At 43.8% G+C, this 19,348-nt stretch overlaps 1 protein-coding gene across 6 annotated transcripts in view; it reads right to left on the reverse strand.

The window, feature by feature from the left end:
* The window catches only part of App (amyloid beta precursor protein), a 221,021-nt gene extending 208,354 nt beyond the window's left edge, over positions 1-12,667 (reverse strand). For 4 of the 6 annotated variants that reach the window (XM_021209338.2, XM_021209336.2, XM_021209334.2 and 1 more), the window contains exon 1: positions 12,436-12,651. In XM_021209338.2, coding sequence (XP_021064997.1) covers positions 12,436-12,492 — 57 coding nt within the window. In that variant the 5' untranslated portion in view covers positions 12,493-12,651. Of the gene's footprint in view, positions 1-12,435 lie in introns of all 6 variants that reach the window. The other 2 variants (XM_021209340.2, XM_021209341.2) reach the window with 2 other exon arrangements.
* Positions 12,668-19,348: the final 6,681 nt, after the last annotated feature.

Raw genomic sequence — 19,348 nt, forward strand, 5'->3', positions numbered from 1 at the left:
CCTCCCTCCCTTCCTTTCTTTTGAGACAGGTTTTCTCTGCGCAGGCCTGGGTCTCCTGGTACTCACTCTGCAGATCAGGTTGGCCCCCACCTGCTTCTGAGAGCTGGGATTAAAGGCAGGGGCCACCACCACCTAGCCAAGGAAATTACAATTTGAACAAAATTTCTTCAAAAGATACAAGTAACAGAATTCGCACTATTTTTAAACCAGTGTTGATCATCTTTACCCTAAATTCAAATGAAAATATCAGGCATCAAATGGCAAACATGAACAAGTAAACAAGTAACCAAATTGAGCACTGACAGATGATGTAATTATCAATTTGACGATCACATAATTTAATTCCAATATACAGTGTTTTCTTTCTAAGCCCCACTACCTTACTCAAACACAATCATTTCTAGAAACTTTCAACTGAGGTTATCATAAAAAATCAGGAGACTGATGAAATACATTGTGGGAATGGTGGGTCAGGGCTAAAGCCCAGAATTCAAGAGGCAGGAGAATGGTGTTTACAGACAGCCTGGGCTACATAGTGAATTTGAGGCCAGCCAGAGCCACACTGAACAATCTTGCCTCAATTAAAGGGGGAGGGGGTATTCCTTAGGTAGGAAGATATCAACTAAATTTTCTGAGGAGTTGTGAATGAATGAGATTATTAAGTTACTGACAGTATTTATAAAATTTTTCTGTAATAAACTTTTAGAAAAAGCTGCAAAGCAAATTGCTTTTTCCTTATTGGATATTTTATTTATTTACATTTCAAATGTTATTCCCTTTCCCAGTCTCCCCTCCTCAAACCCCCTACCCCATCCTCCCTCCTCCTGCTTCTATGAGAGTGCTCACCCACCCATCTATCCACTCCTGCCTCCCTTCCCTGACATTCCCCTCAATTTGATTTAAAAGGCTGTACTGCCTGGTTTTGCGTGTCAGCTTGGCACAAGCTGGAGTTATCACAGAGAAAGGAGCTTCAGTTGGGGAAATGCCTCCATGAGATCCAGCTGTAAGGCATTTTCTCCATTAGTGATGGCAGGGGGCATTGTGGGTGGTACCATTCCTGGGCTGGTAGTCTGGGGTTCTAATAGAAGCAAGCTGAGCAAGCCAGGGGAAGCAAGCCAGTAAGGAACATCCCTCCATGGCCTCTGCATCAGCTCCTGCTTCCTGACCTGCTTGTGTTCCAGTCCTGACTTCCTTAGGTGATGAACAGCAATGTGGAAGTGTAAGCTGAATAAACCCTTTCCTCCCCAACTTGCTTCTTGGTCATGATGTTTGTGCAGGAATAGAAACCCTGACTAAGACAATGGCTTTTTCTTTCTATCCTTGTTCATAATCTTTAAAACATAAAAGAGAAACTGCCTCAACTATATCAGGATCAAACATATACATGTATCCTTTTTTCTTTTTTCTTTTTTCTTCTCTCTCTCTCTCTCTCTCTCTCAAGTGTATGGGTGTGTGTGGAGAGAGAGAGAGAGAGAGAGAGAGAGAGAGAGAGAGAGAGAGAGAGAGAGAGAGAACAGACCCCGTATGCTTGTGTAGAGATCAGAGAGCAATGTCAGGTGACAGTGATGTTCCTCTATCATGTCCTCATTATTTTTAACATTGTAGCTCCCATTTCTGCTGGACTTTGGCTGGCCAGTACATCTCCAGGATTCCCCTACCCTTCCAGCACGGGGGTCACAGTTACGTGCCATGTGCCTGGCTTTCACATGGGTTCTGGGGATGGGCACTCAGATCAGGCTTGAGCAGAAATCACTCTCCCTGCTAGACCATCAACCATGCACCAAACCATGTGGCCCTTGAGCAATGCACTATAGAATTTCTACAGTACTCACCAAGAGTATTTATCAAGTACTTAGTTCTGGATGCAAGGTACTGTCATTAGTGACACATTACAGTCAATATTAAATATTCCTAATATTCCCCTAGTCCCACTTTCATTTGTAATATTTAACTGCCTCAAAGCAGACCCCAGTTCACAGTTGTTCTTTCATGTTACTGTGAATAGTTCAGATACCTCAGTTTACCTCAGGGTAGTGATCTTCACACACACACACACACACACACACACACACACACACATGTATATGTGTATGTATATGCATACATGGTAATATATACAATCATATATATGGTAATGTATATGTTACCTAACATGTTAGCACACAGCACACTTCCATGTCGAGTTCTCCTTTACCTCTTACCCCCATGTTTATTCAGTTGACCACTTGCTGCTTCCTGGGGAACAAGGAAAGAGCTGATTTGCCTTTTCTAAGTATCCCCATATGAATCCAGGCGTCTCTGCAAGTCACAGTCAATCTCCACGTCTACTTGACAGGGTATAGAGTGATCGGGAAGTGTAATCTGGGTGTGTCTATCCGTGTGCTTCCAGAGAGTTTAAAAGAGGAAGGAAGAGCCATCCTCAAGTGAGTGGTAGCAGCGAACAGTTGCCATGCCAGGGTGACAGAAAAAAAAAAAAAGGCAGATAAGCACCGGCCTTCATCTCCTGCTTTCCTGACTATGGGTGCAAGGTATCAGTGGTCTTGTGTCCCTGCTACCCTGACTTTATGAGTCATGAGGGTTTGTTTGTACCCTCAACCTGTGAGCCGATATAAAACTGAGTTTGACACTCCGTTTGAAGAGCATTTGCCTTCATGTCTAATATGCATGAGCCTGACCCTGGGTTCAATACCCAGCACTAGGCGGTGGGGGTGGGAAGTGGAGGGGTGGGAATTGGGGGAGGGAGGTCTTCCTTTCTTAAGTTGCCTTCATCCAGTATTTTGTCACAGCAACAAAAATGTAGCTAATACACCAGGTAAGAAAAATTAGCCAGTAACTTCTCTGAAGAAATTAGATTTTAATATTAAATGTGGTTTACTCAATAGACAAGTATCTGAGAATTAAATATTCTTAAATTTAATCTTCGTATTTGAACTTTTCATTTCTATTGGAGTGTCTGAAGAACTTTTCATCTCAAATTAATACATTGTGGCGGTAAAATTATACTTGTTTCAAGCATGCTATGAGAAGCGATTAACTATCAGAATGGAGAATATTTGCTATAAAATGTGATGTTTCATATGGTAAATTGTAGTATCATTCTCCAAAATGCTAAACTGAGATTTCAAAAACACTGTATCACTTTAAAAAAAAAATGGACATTTTCAAATGACTTAAAAACTACATTGGGTTGAGAAACGGTGTTTATTTACCATGGTAACTTTTGCATATAAATCATACTCTATAATTTAAGTTATTGATGCATTTTAAAAAAAGTATGCTTTTGAAAATTCATTCAATAACAGGAACATACGAGGATTAACCACCAAGTCTTGAGAGATAATAGCATTCTATTTTATTTTAAAAATGAAATGCAGTGGGGTTTTGTTCCCCCTGAGTAGAGGAACAAAGACACACAGCTATGAACACACCAGATGAGACTCAATGGACTGCATTCTAACTCCAACGCTCAATCCTTTAAAACGATTAGTGCTAGAGATGTGTGTGGCTCAGCAGTACAGTACCTACTTAGGATGCACATGGCCTGAGTTTAATCCAAAGCACTGAAAACAACCACAAAAATAAATTTATATTGCTTCATTCATTTTACTGTAAAATACCAATTAAGTATGTGCAGACATATCAACGTTTAGGTATGTTCATGCTAACTAAGCAATGTTGAAATGCCCACAATAACCCATAAATTATGAAACCAATCCAGGGTCCAACAGAGGAGTGGATAAAGAAAATGTGTGTGTATTCACAGTGGAGTATTTTCAGTCATAAAGAATGAAATTATATTGCTTGAAAAAATAAAAGAAGAAACTGAAAATAATCACCATACACTAATCAGGCCAATTTCAGAAAGATGGATTTTTTTTTTTTTGTATGCATTCTCGTTTGTGGCTCCCAGATCATATGTGGATATATAAAAAGTAAGTATGTGGGATATGAAAGTAGAAGTGAAACTCTCTAGGGGAACCAAGGAAGCTAACTGGAAGAAACTGGGAATAGAAGGGAGGGGAGGGGAGGGGAGGGGAGGGGAGGAAAGGGAAGGGAGGGGAGGGGAGGGGAGAGTATCCTCAACATACAGCATATACTTGCATAAAAATGTCCTCATGCAGCAGAGTCCTGAACACAGTAAATACATCCATTGAAACTTATCCAGCAATAATTTTTAAATAACTAAGGAATGTATTTATAAAACATAAATTTTAAATTTAATTAATTTCAAACAGAAGATTGTGCAGACAAAGCAAAGCTGAACAAGTAAGATTTTTGGTAACCAGGCCTGAAAGGGCACATCTTAAAACACACAAACATACCTCCAGGGTAAGATTAAACCTCATGTTTATTGTCCTGCAAAATGTCTCCGTGGGGCTAAGATATATGAGTGTCATTAAAGCTTTGAAATTTAGCAAGGCGACAGGAACGATAAAGCATTTCTTCACTTAACACAAATGACTTTCCATGACGGATCTCTTACTCTTCTAAGTGTCCAGAGAGGCGGAAGAGTAATTTGTCACTCTCATTTAGAAAGCCCCACTGTTTTCAGTGAAGATAACGACAGTGTGTGGCTCTCTAGAAACCGAGGATACGGTACAAATTTGATTCCCTGAGGTGGGGAAAAATCAGACAAGGAACAGCTTCATAATCAGGAAATCATCAAAAACAAAGTAAATTTTTTATTGTTTCTGAACGAAATTTTTAACCTGAAATATCTTTTGAACTGGAGAGGCCACCTGAAAATGAGGGGATTCTTGTCCTGTTCCGTGCCCATTGCTGTACTTGGTTCAGGATGCATGGTCTACAAAAGCATCTCTAATGTGTTCCCTCTCCTCATTTCTCATGTGGGTTCACTGGCCCTGCATGCAGGGCTCTGAGACCATCCGGCCTTCCTCACTGTAACTTTTAGGGTGAGTCCAAAAAAAGGAATCTGTACTCCCAGCCAGACCAGGATCAGCCTCCATCCAAATACTAAATATACAGCTGCTTAACAAAAACCCACTTAGAACCCTAAGGCCTTTGCTTCTTGATCCTTCCATGCTGTCTGCAACCAGAATTTAACCACACAGTCCTAAGTTTTATTTACTAACAGTTTCAAATACCATTAGACTAATTTTGACACACGGAGAGAAAACGGCACATGAGCAAAGCTGCTGTTTCCCGCGTGTATTTTTAACTGAGACATAGGTAACAGACCTGAGAACCTAACACAGCGGTTATATAAACTCATTTGATTTTGACTCTGATTTCCTTACAGGAAGGCTGCCTTCATGTCCTGTCTTGAGAGAAGCTGTTGGAGCCTTCTACGCTAGGACCAACGTTCTTTGGCTGGCATTTGAACCTTCTAATTCTGTTCTGATGACAAAGCCTGATTATTCATTTTTATTGAAAAGGTTTAGCTGAAGACAAAATTAAGCCTGTCCCCAGGTCCTCACACAAACCCGAAGATGTCCAACTAATAATTGTGTTAATAATCAAGCCAGTGCATAAACTGGTTTAATATTAAACACATGGAAAACTGCTAACGTACACAGTATTAAAAATGAACATTCTCTATTTGTACAAACCCTGCACATTTCTCTACCGTTTAATTTTTTTCAGTGAATACAAATCATTCTAATATTTCTAAAAATCCAACTGAAATAAAAATATCACATATGTAATAAATGATATTTTACAAAGGAACCCTCCCAAAAAACAAAAATCAAAAACAAAACCCCTTTTACCTGTGTTGTGTTTTGTTTTGTTTTTTTTTCACATAGCCCAATCCGGCCTTGAACCTGCGATCCTCCACTGATGTCTCCTATAGTGCTAGGATTACAGGTCTGTGTCATGCCTAGGTAAATTCATACAACCTTGCAGAAAACAAACTGTCAAGTTCTTCTTACTTACAATTAAACAATAAGTGAGTTAATTGTTCTAATAAGTGAAATATCACAAAGATTATCTAGATTTCTGTAACTATGCATGAGAAAAACATATTAATTTTCTACCCTCCGATAAAAGTAGCAACACCTAGTTATGATCATACATCAAGTACATATTAATACATATTGATTTATCTACTTGTTTTAAGGACATTATATATTAAATAATTTAATCTTTGACAATGTTAAATGCTACTCTCTACATTTTACAAAAGCACAGAAATTTACCCATGGCCAGTAACTCAGGGTACACAGCATCCTGAGTGCATGCTTAAGCAACCTTGCCCCCACTTGGTTTCTGGATCCATGTTTGTTATAGCTTAAATCGTAAGTATGACCCAAAGACCAGTGGGTTAAAGGCTTAGTCTTCTGAGGGCCCCTGTCATTAAAGGTGGGGACTGTGTGGGAATCTGACATGCTGGTCTCTTCCTTTCTCCTGTTTGCTTCCAGGCGGGCCTCCATGACAGGAACAGCTGGCCATAATACGCTGCCTCACAACAGGCCCATAATTATGAGGCCAACCAATCATAGACTGAAACCTCCCAAACTGTGAACCAAGATAAACCTTTCTTCCTTTTAAGTTGGTTGTCTCAGTTATTGTGTCACAGCAACAGAAAGCAATATGAAATGCTTGCCTTTTCTAGACATCTGAGAAACACTCAATGGTTCAAATTACTGACCTAACAATACGCCTGGCATCAAAATCAGTATTCCAAATGTTCACTCCAGTTCTGTCTCCTTGGGGGCTGAGGGGCTTAAGAGCACTTTGGCTCTTCCACAGAACCCGAATTCAGTTGATTCACAGCTACCTGTAAATTCCAACTTCCGGGAGATCCAAGGCCTGTAATCTCCATAGGTAACTGTACTCATGTGCACATAGCCACACATATACACATAATTTTAAAATGAAAATACAATATTAAAGGTATGGCCAAAAGTAACCTGGGGAGGGAAGGGTTTATTACATCTTACATGTTACAGTCCATCAAGGACAGCCAAGGATATGAGTTCAAAAAGGGACCGGAGGCAGGAACTAAAGCAGAAGGGATGTTTGCTGGCTTACTATCTCCAGGGTTGGCTCAGCCTGCTTTCTTATACATCCAAGGACTACCTGCTCAGCTGGTCTATAACTGTCTAGGCCAACCCACAATAATCATAAATCAAGAGAATGCCCCACCCCTTCAGGACAATCTGATAAAGGCAATTCTCACTTGAGGGTCCCTCTTCCCAACTGACTTTACTCTTTGTCAGGTTAACAAAAAGTAACCAAAACAGATCCCCATCTCAAAAAATAAAAAGAAGTATCCATACAAAATAAATCTAAATAAAATATCTTCGTTACCCATTACTGAAACTAGGACTGAATATACGTGAACTCAAGTTCTCCTCCGTAATCTCTTTTATAGCTATTCCTTGATGAATGCTTTCTTTAAAACTAGTAGCAAACACACACACACACACACACACACACACACACACATCTCACATTAAATAAATTACTATTCCAAAGGTGATGCCAGTCAAACCTCCTAGGTAGAACAATCTGAAGAAAAGAAAATTCACCCAACATTTTTTTTCATAATAAATATTCATCTCTCTCAAAAGCAATCCATGTTAAACTAAGGAAAGAGCTATGTAACATGCCCTCTCCTGGAATAATACCTCCATTGGCAAACTGAGACTGAAATATAATACGTATAGTTGCTTATCCTTGCTACTCATCCCGGGAGCACGCTCCCTCTCCACCTTAGCCTGTTCTCTTTCCCACGCACTCATGAGGGTAGGTCACGGAAGGTAAGATGCAGGAGGTTACAGCACTCACAAGCTCTTGCATCAGACAGTATTGATTATCACTCTGCACCCCACAGTTTGTATCTAGGATCCCACCACGAAAAGGAAAAGATGTCACAGTTGCATCAACAAACAAAAACAGAAAGAAAAAAAAACAAAAACAAAAACAAAAAACAGGTTAGGGCTTGGGATCTGTGAGTGCTGGCTGCCTGCCAGGTCTTCCCCAATGCAGGTGTGTGCTCTATGAGGCAAGTTTCCCAGAAAGGCCACAAGGTCATCTAGCCCAGGGGGTGGAATGTGACTGCAGTCCTGGCTATAGAGACGGAATGTCAAGACACAAGGAGAGATGATGCAAACAGATCCGAGCTTTCCTCTGCCCTCCTCCCTGTTTTCCTGCACAGCTACAAGCCTCCATGCCATTACTTGGCTTGTTTGGTTTCAGAACAGCTTGATGAATCCTGAATGTGATTCAAATTGGTCCATCTGTAACTGCCCTCAAAAATCACAGTTTCTATTTTAAAATTGCCCGGTGAATTTTTTTTTTTCCTTCCCTTAATGCCAATGTCCAGGCCTTGCTCCAGGGATTTTCATTCTGATGTACTGGGTGGAACTCTGGCAACACTCTTGAACTTTTCTGCTTCTTGTTTTGTTTTCATCTCCATGATTCCTTGGGATGGGGATGTAGTGCAGCAGTAGAGCATTTGCCCATCATGCCTAAGTCTCCATATGAAATCCCAACACCACATACACAAACACAGGGAGGGAGGGAGGGAGGGAGGGACACTCCACGATCCTGACGTGCTAAGGAGGATGAGAAGTCTTGTTTAACGTTCCTTACGGAAGAACTTTGAAAAATTGCTTCCCCCTTCCCTCCTGGTAGTTTGCAGGATAAAGCTCCCTTTTGCCGTGACCTCCCCTGCTTAAGATGGTGCTAGGGATGGATGCCTCCCGGGCTGCTGTTAGTCTTGGTCTCCTTCTTCCAGTTCTTCACCCAGCTCCAGAGTCTGGCCTACACCTGCCACAGTTTGTTTCTTTTCTGTCTTGCCTGGATGAGTGAGTGGAAGCTCCATGAGGGGAGAGACAGACGGCTTTGGATTTACAGAAAGGTGATCAGAGCTGAGAGACGGGCTTTGGCCTAAAAAAATAAATCAATCAAATTGCTCCTAATGAACAGATGAGGCGATGAATCAAACTGAACTCCACACTCATTCTCGCCTCCATTATGTAAAACCTTATCTGCGCCTGGCTGGAAAGCGAGCACAGGGAACACAGATAAGACAAAGGCCTTGCATGTATACTCTGGTGTCTGTGCATGAACAAATACAATCCATGCAAATACCTAACCTCCATTCCCAGACTCGGGACACAAACCTGGCTGGAAACTTTCACCCAGGAAACGTCCCAGGATTATCTCATCCTCTTGTCCCTTTACTCTTTTTAATTCTAGGTCTTTATCCTGGTACACTTTCTCAGTACCCCACTTTCTATGTCCTTTCTTTTTTTTTTTTTTCTTTTTCTTTGCCTAATCCGTACTTTCTTTTCTTGCACACAGCACTCCTATTTTATAATTATGTGCATGCTTTATTCACCCTGCATATTTCTGTACCCCGTGTGGGAGAGAGCAATAAAATATATGCAGTCAAGTAAACATGAGCTTGATATTTAAAGTATGTTTGTGCAGGTCCATCTTGACATAAAAGGCAGAGATTATAAAAGAAATATATTAATCAAAGATGCCCTGTAAATCCCACGACAACACCTCTGCAAAAATAATGTATATTATTTTATTAAGCACCTTCTTCTTCACTTCTATATGTAGGATGACTGACAATCTTAAACAGACAGATATAGAAAATTGGTGTGTCATGAACAGTAAACTAAAAACTTAAAAACCTTAACCGTAAAAGTAACTTCCCCTTCCTTCAAATCAATAGCCCACTGATCCTATTTTTCTCCTATTTATTTTAAATCTGAATTTTCCAGTTTAGTTTTGTGATCCTGTATATACTTTTTCATTTCCTCGGTTCCATCTTTTAATTGCTTGCAGCCTTACAAGTGTAATGAGGGACGCTGTCCCTTGGGGTGATAAGAAAGAAGCAGTTATAGCCTGCCAGTATCATGGCTTCCCACTGGCAAGCAGTAACCGGTGACTCCCGATGGATCCCTGTCAAAAAAATAATGTCAGCTTCGCTGTTGTATGAGTAGCCATCACAGCGGCACTACTCGGCAGCAGTCGCAGACAGTGAAGGAGCCACCACTACCGAGGCAAGTTGATAGTTATCAGCTCTAGACAAGCAAACAAGATGACTCCATCACGGTTTGCCAAACGCATGCCTCTGTTCAACATACCAGGAAAATAAAGCCAAACCACTCCCTGGAAGATGAGGCCCCAGCATCAGTACCCTCGAGGCCCCAGCATCAGTAACCTCGGTCACACCGGTTCTTTTGCAGAGCCACCTGCAGCAGACGGATTTTTTGTGATTTACAAAAGGCAGCCAACTCATAATTCCGTGGCTTTCGTAGACACAGAGCTGCAAAGTCTGTCAACCCTCATTAGGATGAATTACCTATCCTTCCAGTGAGTCACCAAAGGCACTAATGTAGTGCTCCCAGTCACCCTTGAAAGGTGATGATAACTGCAGGATAATCTCCAAATGTTTGGCAGAAAAAGGATATACAATCACACAAGCCAAAACATAAATCCAGTTCATCTTGGCCTACACTGTGACTCTTTTATACAAGATTTAAAAAAAAAAAAAAAAAAAAAAAAGATGCTCAAGAAAAGTAAAATGCTCCAAAAAATTAAAGTTATTCCTTTAATTACTTAATCGTGTTTTTGTACAGCAAAACAATTTGAAAAACCAAATGATTACACAATTAAATTCTTAGGTCATCAGAGAAATTAGAATTCCCTTGATTAAATGGCTTTGAAAAAAATGGAACACTAAATTCTTAAGACTCTTAGAAGACCTGTTTTAACCAGTTTGAGGGGGTTTACAGATTCTGAAGCTACTTGTGGTTTAAAAAAAAAAATCAGAGGGGGTAAAAGTTCAATGACCTTGTAAATTAAGTGCTAAAAAAATTAAATAAATAAAAACTCATACTAGTGTGATAGCCTAGACAATTCCCACAAAATTACAGGAAAACACTCTTCCGGAAATTGCTTTTTGGGAAAATTCCTATGAGGTAGCGGGGAAAGAGGAGGACGATGGGGAAGGGCTATCAGCAAATGCTGAGATGGTGAAGAGGGTACAAACGAAGAGAAATAAAACCAGCTGCCGCGCAAACAACTTCCAGGCATCTCTGGATAAAAAGGAAAACAAGCCTTCTGCTGAAGGCTGGAGAGTTGGATGAATGGAGAAGACTTGTTATACACCTAGTGGTGGGTGGATTTCACAGGCTGCAGCCTCCACACAGCTTTTCTTTGCTGCACTGCAGAGGCGCCATCTTCTCCGTCTTAATCTTCACCCTATTCAATCCTTTTATCTGCACTCCCTTTTTTAAAAAGGAACCCTGAGGACCCTCCCCAGCATCCTGCGCCCCCCAGGGTGACTAAGCTAGAGTTCCCAGATCTGCCCCATAGGAGGCCGCACCTTAATCAGACAAACCGCCTCCTTTGATGCCCTGGAGTCCCAGCCTCCCCAGCACCAGGCACTGCCCTTTCCAGAAGCACGCCTCACTCCGGGCTCTCTCCCTGTCTCTCTCTCTCTCCCCCTGTCTCTCACTCTCTCTGCGAGGACTTTGCAGTCCCGCACAGGATTGCCAGTAGGTGGTGGTGATGGTGATGCGGGGGTGGGAGACCACGGGCCCTAGCAGCACCCCCAGGCCCTCGGGGGCAGACGCGCAGCACGGGGAAAGGAACCGCGGTGGCGCACCAACTACCAGGGCTCCGCCACCGCGCCCTGGACGGCAAGGGCGGGGTGTCACGGCTTTTGTTCCGGGGAACCTTCTCAGACTCAGGGAGAAACTGGAGGTGCACTGGAGAGTCCTGGACGCCCAGGTTGAGGGACGGTGTCGGGTGCCGCACTCTCCGATCCCTCCCATCACTTGGAACTTACACAAAAGGGAGACACGGAAATGCACAAAGTTTGCAAAAGGAAGGCGGCGGTGCGCGACCCCGCGCCGCCGACACCGGAGAGGGTCGCTGCGCAGGCAGCCGCCGCCTGCGGCCACCAGAAGCGAAGCCCAGCTTCGCAGTCAAGACAGGCGGGGGTGGGAAGGGAGTGTGCGCCAGGCGCTCCCCAGCATCCAGAGCTACCCCCATTCCAACCCAGGACTCCAAGAAAGGGGAAGGGAGGCGATTTCCTAGCAGGGCACTGAATCCTGAGACGCTGCGCTTTCGGTTTTCCACACGTGTCCCCTTCCTCCTCGAACTGGGTGTCTCTCGCAACCCAGAGCCCAGTTCTCAAGGCAGGGAGGAGTCAGGGTCTGCGTTCAGACTCATCCCCTCGCCTTCCAGCCCGAGGTTGGCATGGATATGGGGAACCCAGCGCCTTAACCCGCTCCCTCTTCGTTGGTCCGGCAGCGCGTCCCCGGGCAGGGTTGGGCTAGAGCCGCCGAAGCGCAGGGCGCCCGCAGGCGGGGGTGGCGAGGAGCAGTCTACCCGCGACAATCCCCCGCGTCTCAAGATTCAAGCTCCTCGGTGGGGAGGATCGCGTCCTCCCAGCGCCCGGCGCCCGCCTCCCCCGTCTCGTTCCCAAGGCGCGGCACCCACCTCCAGAGCCCGAACCGTCCAGGCGGCCAGCAGGAGCAGTGCCAAGCTGGGCAGCATCGTGATCCTGCGTGGGCCACCGAGTGCTCTGTGTGCGAGTGGAAGATCCGCCGCGCCCTGGCTGTATCCCCGCCGCCGCCGTCTCCGGTGGCCTCCGCGCTCGCTCTGCTCCCGGTGCTCTCTCCTCCAGCCGCCGAGGAAACTGACAGAGCTGGAGCGAGGCGGCGGGGCTGGAGGCCGGCAGTCAGCTGATCCCGCCCACCCGGCTCGCCACCCGACAGAGACCCCTAGCGGAGCCTCGGTGAGCTGCGCCCGAGCGCGGCGGGAGGCGACCCAGAGCCCACAGGTGCGGCGTCTTGGGCACCAGCTAAGGGACCCGCGCTCCCTCCGATAGGGTCCGGGAACCAAGGGGAGAATGATCTGGGTCAAAGGAGAGGGGCCGGCAGTCGGGGGAAGGTGAACCGTAGGATGTTAAGGTTCCAGGGAAGTCGGGAGGTTTCTCGGCTCGTCCCCGCGCGAGCTTGAGTCACCCGACCCCGCAGGCCTCTCCCAAATGTGGTTGAGGAGCTAAGGCTGTGATGCATTTTTATCCGCAGTTCATTTTCTCTATCTAGAGAGGTGGAGCGAGGCCGAGAACATTAGCTAAAGAAATGGGATTTTTTTTTTCTTTTTCTTTTTTCTTTTTTTGGTAGGAGGGCACCCTCCATGCCACTGCAATCTGGAATTTTTGTCTTTAGAATGTACGGGAGAAGGGCACGGGATGCAGGATGACCCATTTTTCTCTGTGTTTGGAGATGGGAGGTGGGTTTTTAAATTTATTATTATTGCATATTTGCTTGACTTGGATAGTTTCAGAGAAGGGGACCGGAATCTGGGATTGAAGGAGGCAGGGAGGTAAAATCTAAGATGGGGAAGAGATCAAAGTTACGCCAGAAAAGATACTGAGATGAGTCTTCTTCCACCTCCATCACCCAGGACTTCTTCCTGGAACTCTGCTCTCGATCTTTTTTTTTTTTTTTTGGATCTGCCCTTATCCAGTGAGATGAACCTTTGTAAAGCCATTTTCTCCTAGATTAAACACAAACTTCCCAGTGTTAAAATTGTATTAGAACCATCCAGATGTGCTCCCACCACCACCACCCTCCCGACCTAATGTGGCTTCAGACGCCAAGCTTTTGGCTCTCCCTAGGCTAGTGGAAGGAGGCAGGGGGTAATACCAGAGGCATTTCTGGCTTCTGAGGCCACAACCTTTTCCTTTCCTTGATGTGCTTGCTGCTTAATTTTTTAATGACTTGACATGAGCTCTGGTCATCTGGGAAGGAGGAACCTAAATTGAGAGACATGCCTCCGTTAGACTGACATGCAGGCAAACCTGTGGGGGCATATTCCTTACTATTAGCTCATATGGGAGACCAGCCCTGAGCAGGTGGTCCTGGCTTGTGGAAGGAAGCAGGCTGAACAAGCCAGGAGGGAAAAAAAAACAGTAAGCAGTTTCTGCCACTGCCCAGTTCCTGCTTCAGGTTCCTGCCTTGAGTTCCTGCTCTGAATTCCTGCTCTGAGTTCCCTTCGAGAGGATAGACTGTGATCAGAATGCGTGAGGCTAAAAATGCCTTGTCCTCAAGTTGCTTAGGATCATGATTTTCTTTTTATAACTCTGCAATAGAAAGCAAGCTAGAAGGCCTGTTCTTTCTTTCCCAGAGCAAGGAATCAAATCCCCGTAAATGTGGTGGGAGGACTGGTCTCCACCCCCTCCTTTCTGAGAAGTCAGCACTCATCTACCAGCATGCCTACATACCATCTGTCCAACTCTTCAGACACCTGTTTGTATTTGTCCTGAATGTCCATCCTCTGAAGGTTCTCAACAAATAACAACAAATATTTGCTGTGTCATGTTTGCTTCTATTACATACAGCATTCATTTCCTACAGAAGCCAAGGAAAGGATAGGAAGGTAGCTGTCAATAAAGTACTTACTGTCCAAACACGAGGACCTGAGTGCCATCCCTGGAAGCCACATAAAAATGTCAGCCATGCTAGCACCTGCTTAGGAGGGAGAGAGAGAGACAGACTCTTGGGTAAGGTAAGCACACACACACACACACACATACACACACACACACACACACACACACACACACATAGGCATACACATACATACATACACATATACACTTATAGATACACATATACACATACACTTACACACAGACACACACACATATACACATACATACAGACAGACACACATACTCTTACACACATGTATACACACATATACACATGTATCTGTACTTCAGGTACATGTGCATTTACACACACAGATACACACACGTACTTATAGATACACATATACACATATACTTATACACAGAGACATACACACATATACTTACAGACACACACAGACACACATACTCTTACAGACACACACATATACGCACATAGACATATCTGTACTTCAGACACATGTACACTTAAACACACACACATACACATACATACACTTATAATACACATACCCTTATGTACACATATACACATATATACATACTTACACACACACATAAACAGACACACACATATGCACACTTCAGACACACATATATTTACAGATACATACACATGCACACACAGACACACATACTCTTACAGACATAAACATATATACACAGGCATATACATATGCACACTTCAGACACATGTATACTTACAGACGCACACAGACATACACTTACAGACACACACGCAAATCCAAGGAAGTCATTACTACTACCCACTAAGCCCCATTCACAGGTCAGGAGCACAGGCTTACAGCTTAACTACAGGCTAACCATAGGGGGACTGGTTATTCCATACACAGAAGGCTCACCCCTCAGCAGCCTTTTTTCTGGCATCTGAAAGTTGGGAAAGGGAAGCTGGAGAACTGACACATCAGAACATGAAGGTGACACATAGTTGGACCCACAGGAAACAAGAGAAACAAGACAGTGGTCCTCGAATATCACACTCCTTCCCAAATACACGTACCTGTCATCATGATCTCCTGTCTGTACGAACAAGGAAGGAACCTGAACGCCTGAGAGAACAGATCCAGTTCCAGATCTTGAAAGATCTTACAGGAAATGAAAACTCGGGACCTTTTGTCCAAAATTAAATGTTTTAGAGATCGTGACAGTGGGACATTATATTGAGCGCTTCTGAACATAGAGCACAGTGAACTGGCCCGGTACGTGCCAAGGGATAGAGGCAGGAATTATTTTTAAAAAGAGGGGGGTTAGTGCCTTCTTTTGAGCAGGCCTATTAAAAAAAAACCCAGTAATAAATAATAACCCATAAAAGCAGAAATCTTGGGCATGAGCATTCAGTCTCCTTTCACACAGCTGAAGTTCATCCCATTCACATTCCTGATCAGGAGTTGCTCAGAGGAAAGGGTCAACTTGGGATTGTGCCAGAAGGAGCCTTCCTGTTTCCTATTTAAAATTTTCTAAAAGTTTGGTTTTTTTTATTCCATTCCTTCTCTCTCTCTCTCTCTCTCTCTCTCTCTCTCTCTCTCTCTCTCTCTCTCTGTGTGTGTGTGTGTGTGTGTGTGTGTGTGTGTGCCCACAAGTGTGAGTGTGCTCACTAAGGTCAGAAAAGGGAGTCATATTCCCAAGAGTTAAGATTGTAGACTGTTGTGAGCTGCCTGACCAGGGTTTTGGGAACCCTTTAGGTCTTCTATAAGAGCAGGAAGTTCTCTAAACCAATTAGCGAGTGTATGTAGTGTGTGTGAGTGAGTACAAGCAAGCCCAGCCTATGGCACATATGGGGAGGTCAGGGGACAACTTCAGTGGTCTGGTCTCTCCTTTCACCTTGTTAAGGCAGAGTTCCTATTGCCATTTCTGCCCTATCATGTCCTCCAGGCTACCAGGCTGAACTTCTAGGTGATCTGTCACCATCTCTCATCTCACTTTTAGGGAGTCTGTGATTACAGCAGATGTGTGCCCCTGCACCTGGCTTTCTTACATGTGTGGATTCTGGATTGCTTACATTGTCAGACTTTTACCCGATGGACGGCCAAGCCCTCTAACCTTATCCCTTGAAATCTCCCATTTCCTCACTACTCAGAGATTCCGATGGCTTTCTACACCTCACAACTTCCTCTCCTCTACTGTAATATCTCTTCCCGTCCTGAGTGATGTATCTTTCCATGCCCACGCACAGGAGGCACAGCAACATCTCTAGTTAGAATCCTAAAGGAAAGACTCAGCATGGTGGTACATGCCTTTAAATCCAGCGGAGACAGAGGCAGGTCAGGCCTGGTCAGACAGAGCTACACAGTGAGACCCTGTAATGGATTGTATTTGCTAGGTCTAGGGAGTAGCCCTATTAGAAGGTGTGACCCTTTTGGAGTAGGTGTATCATTGCGGGTGTGGACTTTAAGACCCTCATCCTAGCTGTCTGGAAGCCAGTATTCTGCTAGCCGCCTCCAGATGAAGGTGTAGAATGTTCAGCTCCTTCTGAACTATGCCTGCCTGGGTGCTGCCATGTTCCTGCCTTGATGATAATGAACTGAACCACTGAACCTGTTAGCCAGCTCCAATTAAATGTCATCCTTATAAGAGTTGCCTTGGATATTGGTGTCTGTTCCCAGCAGTAAAACCCTGACTAAGACAGATCCTGTCTCAAGCAAACAAAAAGAATCTTCAGGAAAAAAAAAAAAAAACCAAACACATGTCTACAGAAATCCCTCTGGAACCTGAACTTAATAAGACCACTGTGAGACATTCAGTAGTCATTCATACAGGCCAGTCTATCTTCGGATAACTAGCTCTGAAATACCTGGTTACTAGAGAGTTCTCCTCACTAATTATATATCCCATACATATTTTATCCCTTGTAACAAAGCAGATCAACCACTTCTATTCTGTATATCTCTAAAGGATATCTGGATACTACTACCTCCAGAGTCCTCTTATCACAAGCTAAGTCCCATAAATGGCAGAATTTCTCTTCCTTCCATACCGTAAATAAGTTCTGGTTTGTTGTGTCTGTAGCCGAATGCTGTCCTTAAGTTTGTTACAATCTACATTGCACAGTGGACCCAGGATGGTTACACTTGCTAGTAAATCTTCCAACTTTATGCATGGCGCTGCTAAAGAAAGCCCTTCTCACATCTAGGCAGTCACCCATGCCCCATAAACACCATCAAAAGTAGAGGTAAGTCTGAGCCAGAAGATGGGACAATAGCTTTTTAAGACTACCATCACAAAATATCTCAGTCTAGGGGTTGAGATCAAATGGCAGGGTATGTGGCTAGTCTCTCTGCAGCCCTGGGATTATGTCCCCAGAAATGCAAAACAAAACAAAAGCCACAACAAAACTTAGTGATGTAAATAAGAGACACTTTCTCCCAATGCTGGAAGCTAGAGGTCCCAGATCAGGGTGTTATCAGAGCTAATGTCTACCAAGATAATCTGCTTCTGGCCAGCTGTTGCCTATCTTCTCTCTCTGGTTTTACATATTCTTCCCTGTGTGTGTACTAATGTTTAATTTCTCCATCGTAAAGGCTACCAAACACTGAACTAAAGCCCACCCTCTGACTTCACTAGATAATTACCTCTCTTAGCACCCTGTGTCCAAACACGGATACATCCTGAAGTTTGAGGTGATTAGAATTTTGAAATAGGAATTTTGGATCGAGGAGATATCACAGGAACAGGCTGAGATTAGCTCAGACATGTTTTATAATCTTCTGACTAACCTTTACCTTTATCACCCAAGTCCAGCAATTATTCTGCCCTTTTGAGGTAGAAGGTAACGCTGGTTGACAGTAAAGATGGAAATACAAAGGCCTCCTTTCTCTCCGTCCTCTCCCAGGTCAACATTCTGACCCCCCATGCAGCTGGCTTCCCTTGTCTTTCCCACGAGTATCAGCCACTGAGAATAAGTTAAAGGGCCTTTGATAGTCTCCCTTGGAAAAGGTTTTGACAGTTCAATTTAGCTAGTACTGCCATAACAAAATATCAGTAGCTTTAAAGATGAGAAATGTATTTCCTGACACGTTGGGGAAAGTCTTAAGATGAGAGCAGAGGCAGAGTGATTCCTCTGAGGGCTGTGTCCATCCTTTGTTGAGCATCCTTAGCTATGTCTTCCTGTGGTCCTTCCCTAGAAAGCTTGAGCACTGAATTGCTTTGTTTTTATGATCACATGTCTTCTCCTTAGGATGCCATCAGGTTGGATTGGGAGCCATCCTCATTATCTCTTTTATTAAATTACTTCTTGCAATGAGATGGATCAAAAGGTAATGGGATGCATTTAAAAAAAAATCATACTGAAACTTGTTCATTTGTGTGCTCTCTTAAAAAAAAATAACTTTTAAAAAGGGACCTATTCCAAGGTCTAACTTCAGATATAATTCAGTTTTGAGGTACTGGGCATTAGGGAGTCAAAGTATTAAGTCGAGGGGTTACAATTATAGAATTGTTAAAATTATTTTCACTTTCCTTCTTTGTTTGCTTTTGAGTCAAAATTTCACTATGTAGTCTTGGCTGGCCTAGAGCTCACTATGCAGAGCAAGCTGGCCTTAAACTAACAGAGATCCTCCTGCTTCTGCCTCCCAAGTACTAATATAAAGGTTGCGCATCTAGATTCTCATATTTCTTTTAAAAGTTAATCTCATATCCAATCTTGAGAGTGAGCTCTTATTACCTTTCATCCATGTCCTCTTGAGGTCAGAGGACATCCTGGATATCCAGAGCTTGTCTCCTTCCTTCCTCCTTCCCTTCCCTTCCCTTCCCTTCCCTTCCCTTCCCTTCCCTTCCCTTCCCTTCCTTCCTTTATTTCCTTCTTTCCTGCTTTTCTTCCTTCCTTCCTTCCTTCCTCCCTTCCTCTCTCTCTCTTTCTTTCTTTCCTTCTTTTCTTTCCTTCTTTCCCTTTGT

Source organism: Mus pahari, chromosome 12, assembly GCF_900095145.1.
Source record: "Mus pahari chromosome 12, PAHARI_EIJ_v1.1, whole genome shotgun sequence".
Classification (NCBI taxonomy): domain Eukaryota; kingdom Metazoa; phylum Chordata; class Mammalia; order Rodentia; family Muridae; genus Mus; species Mus pahari.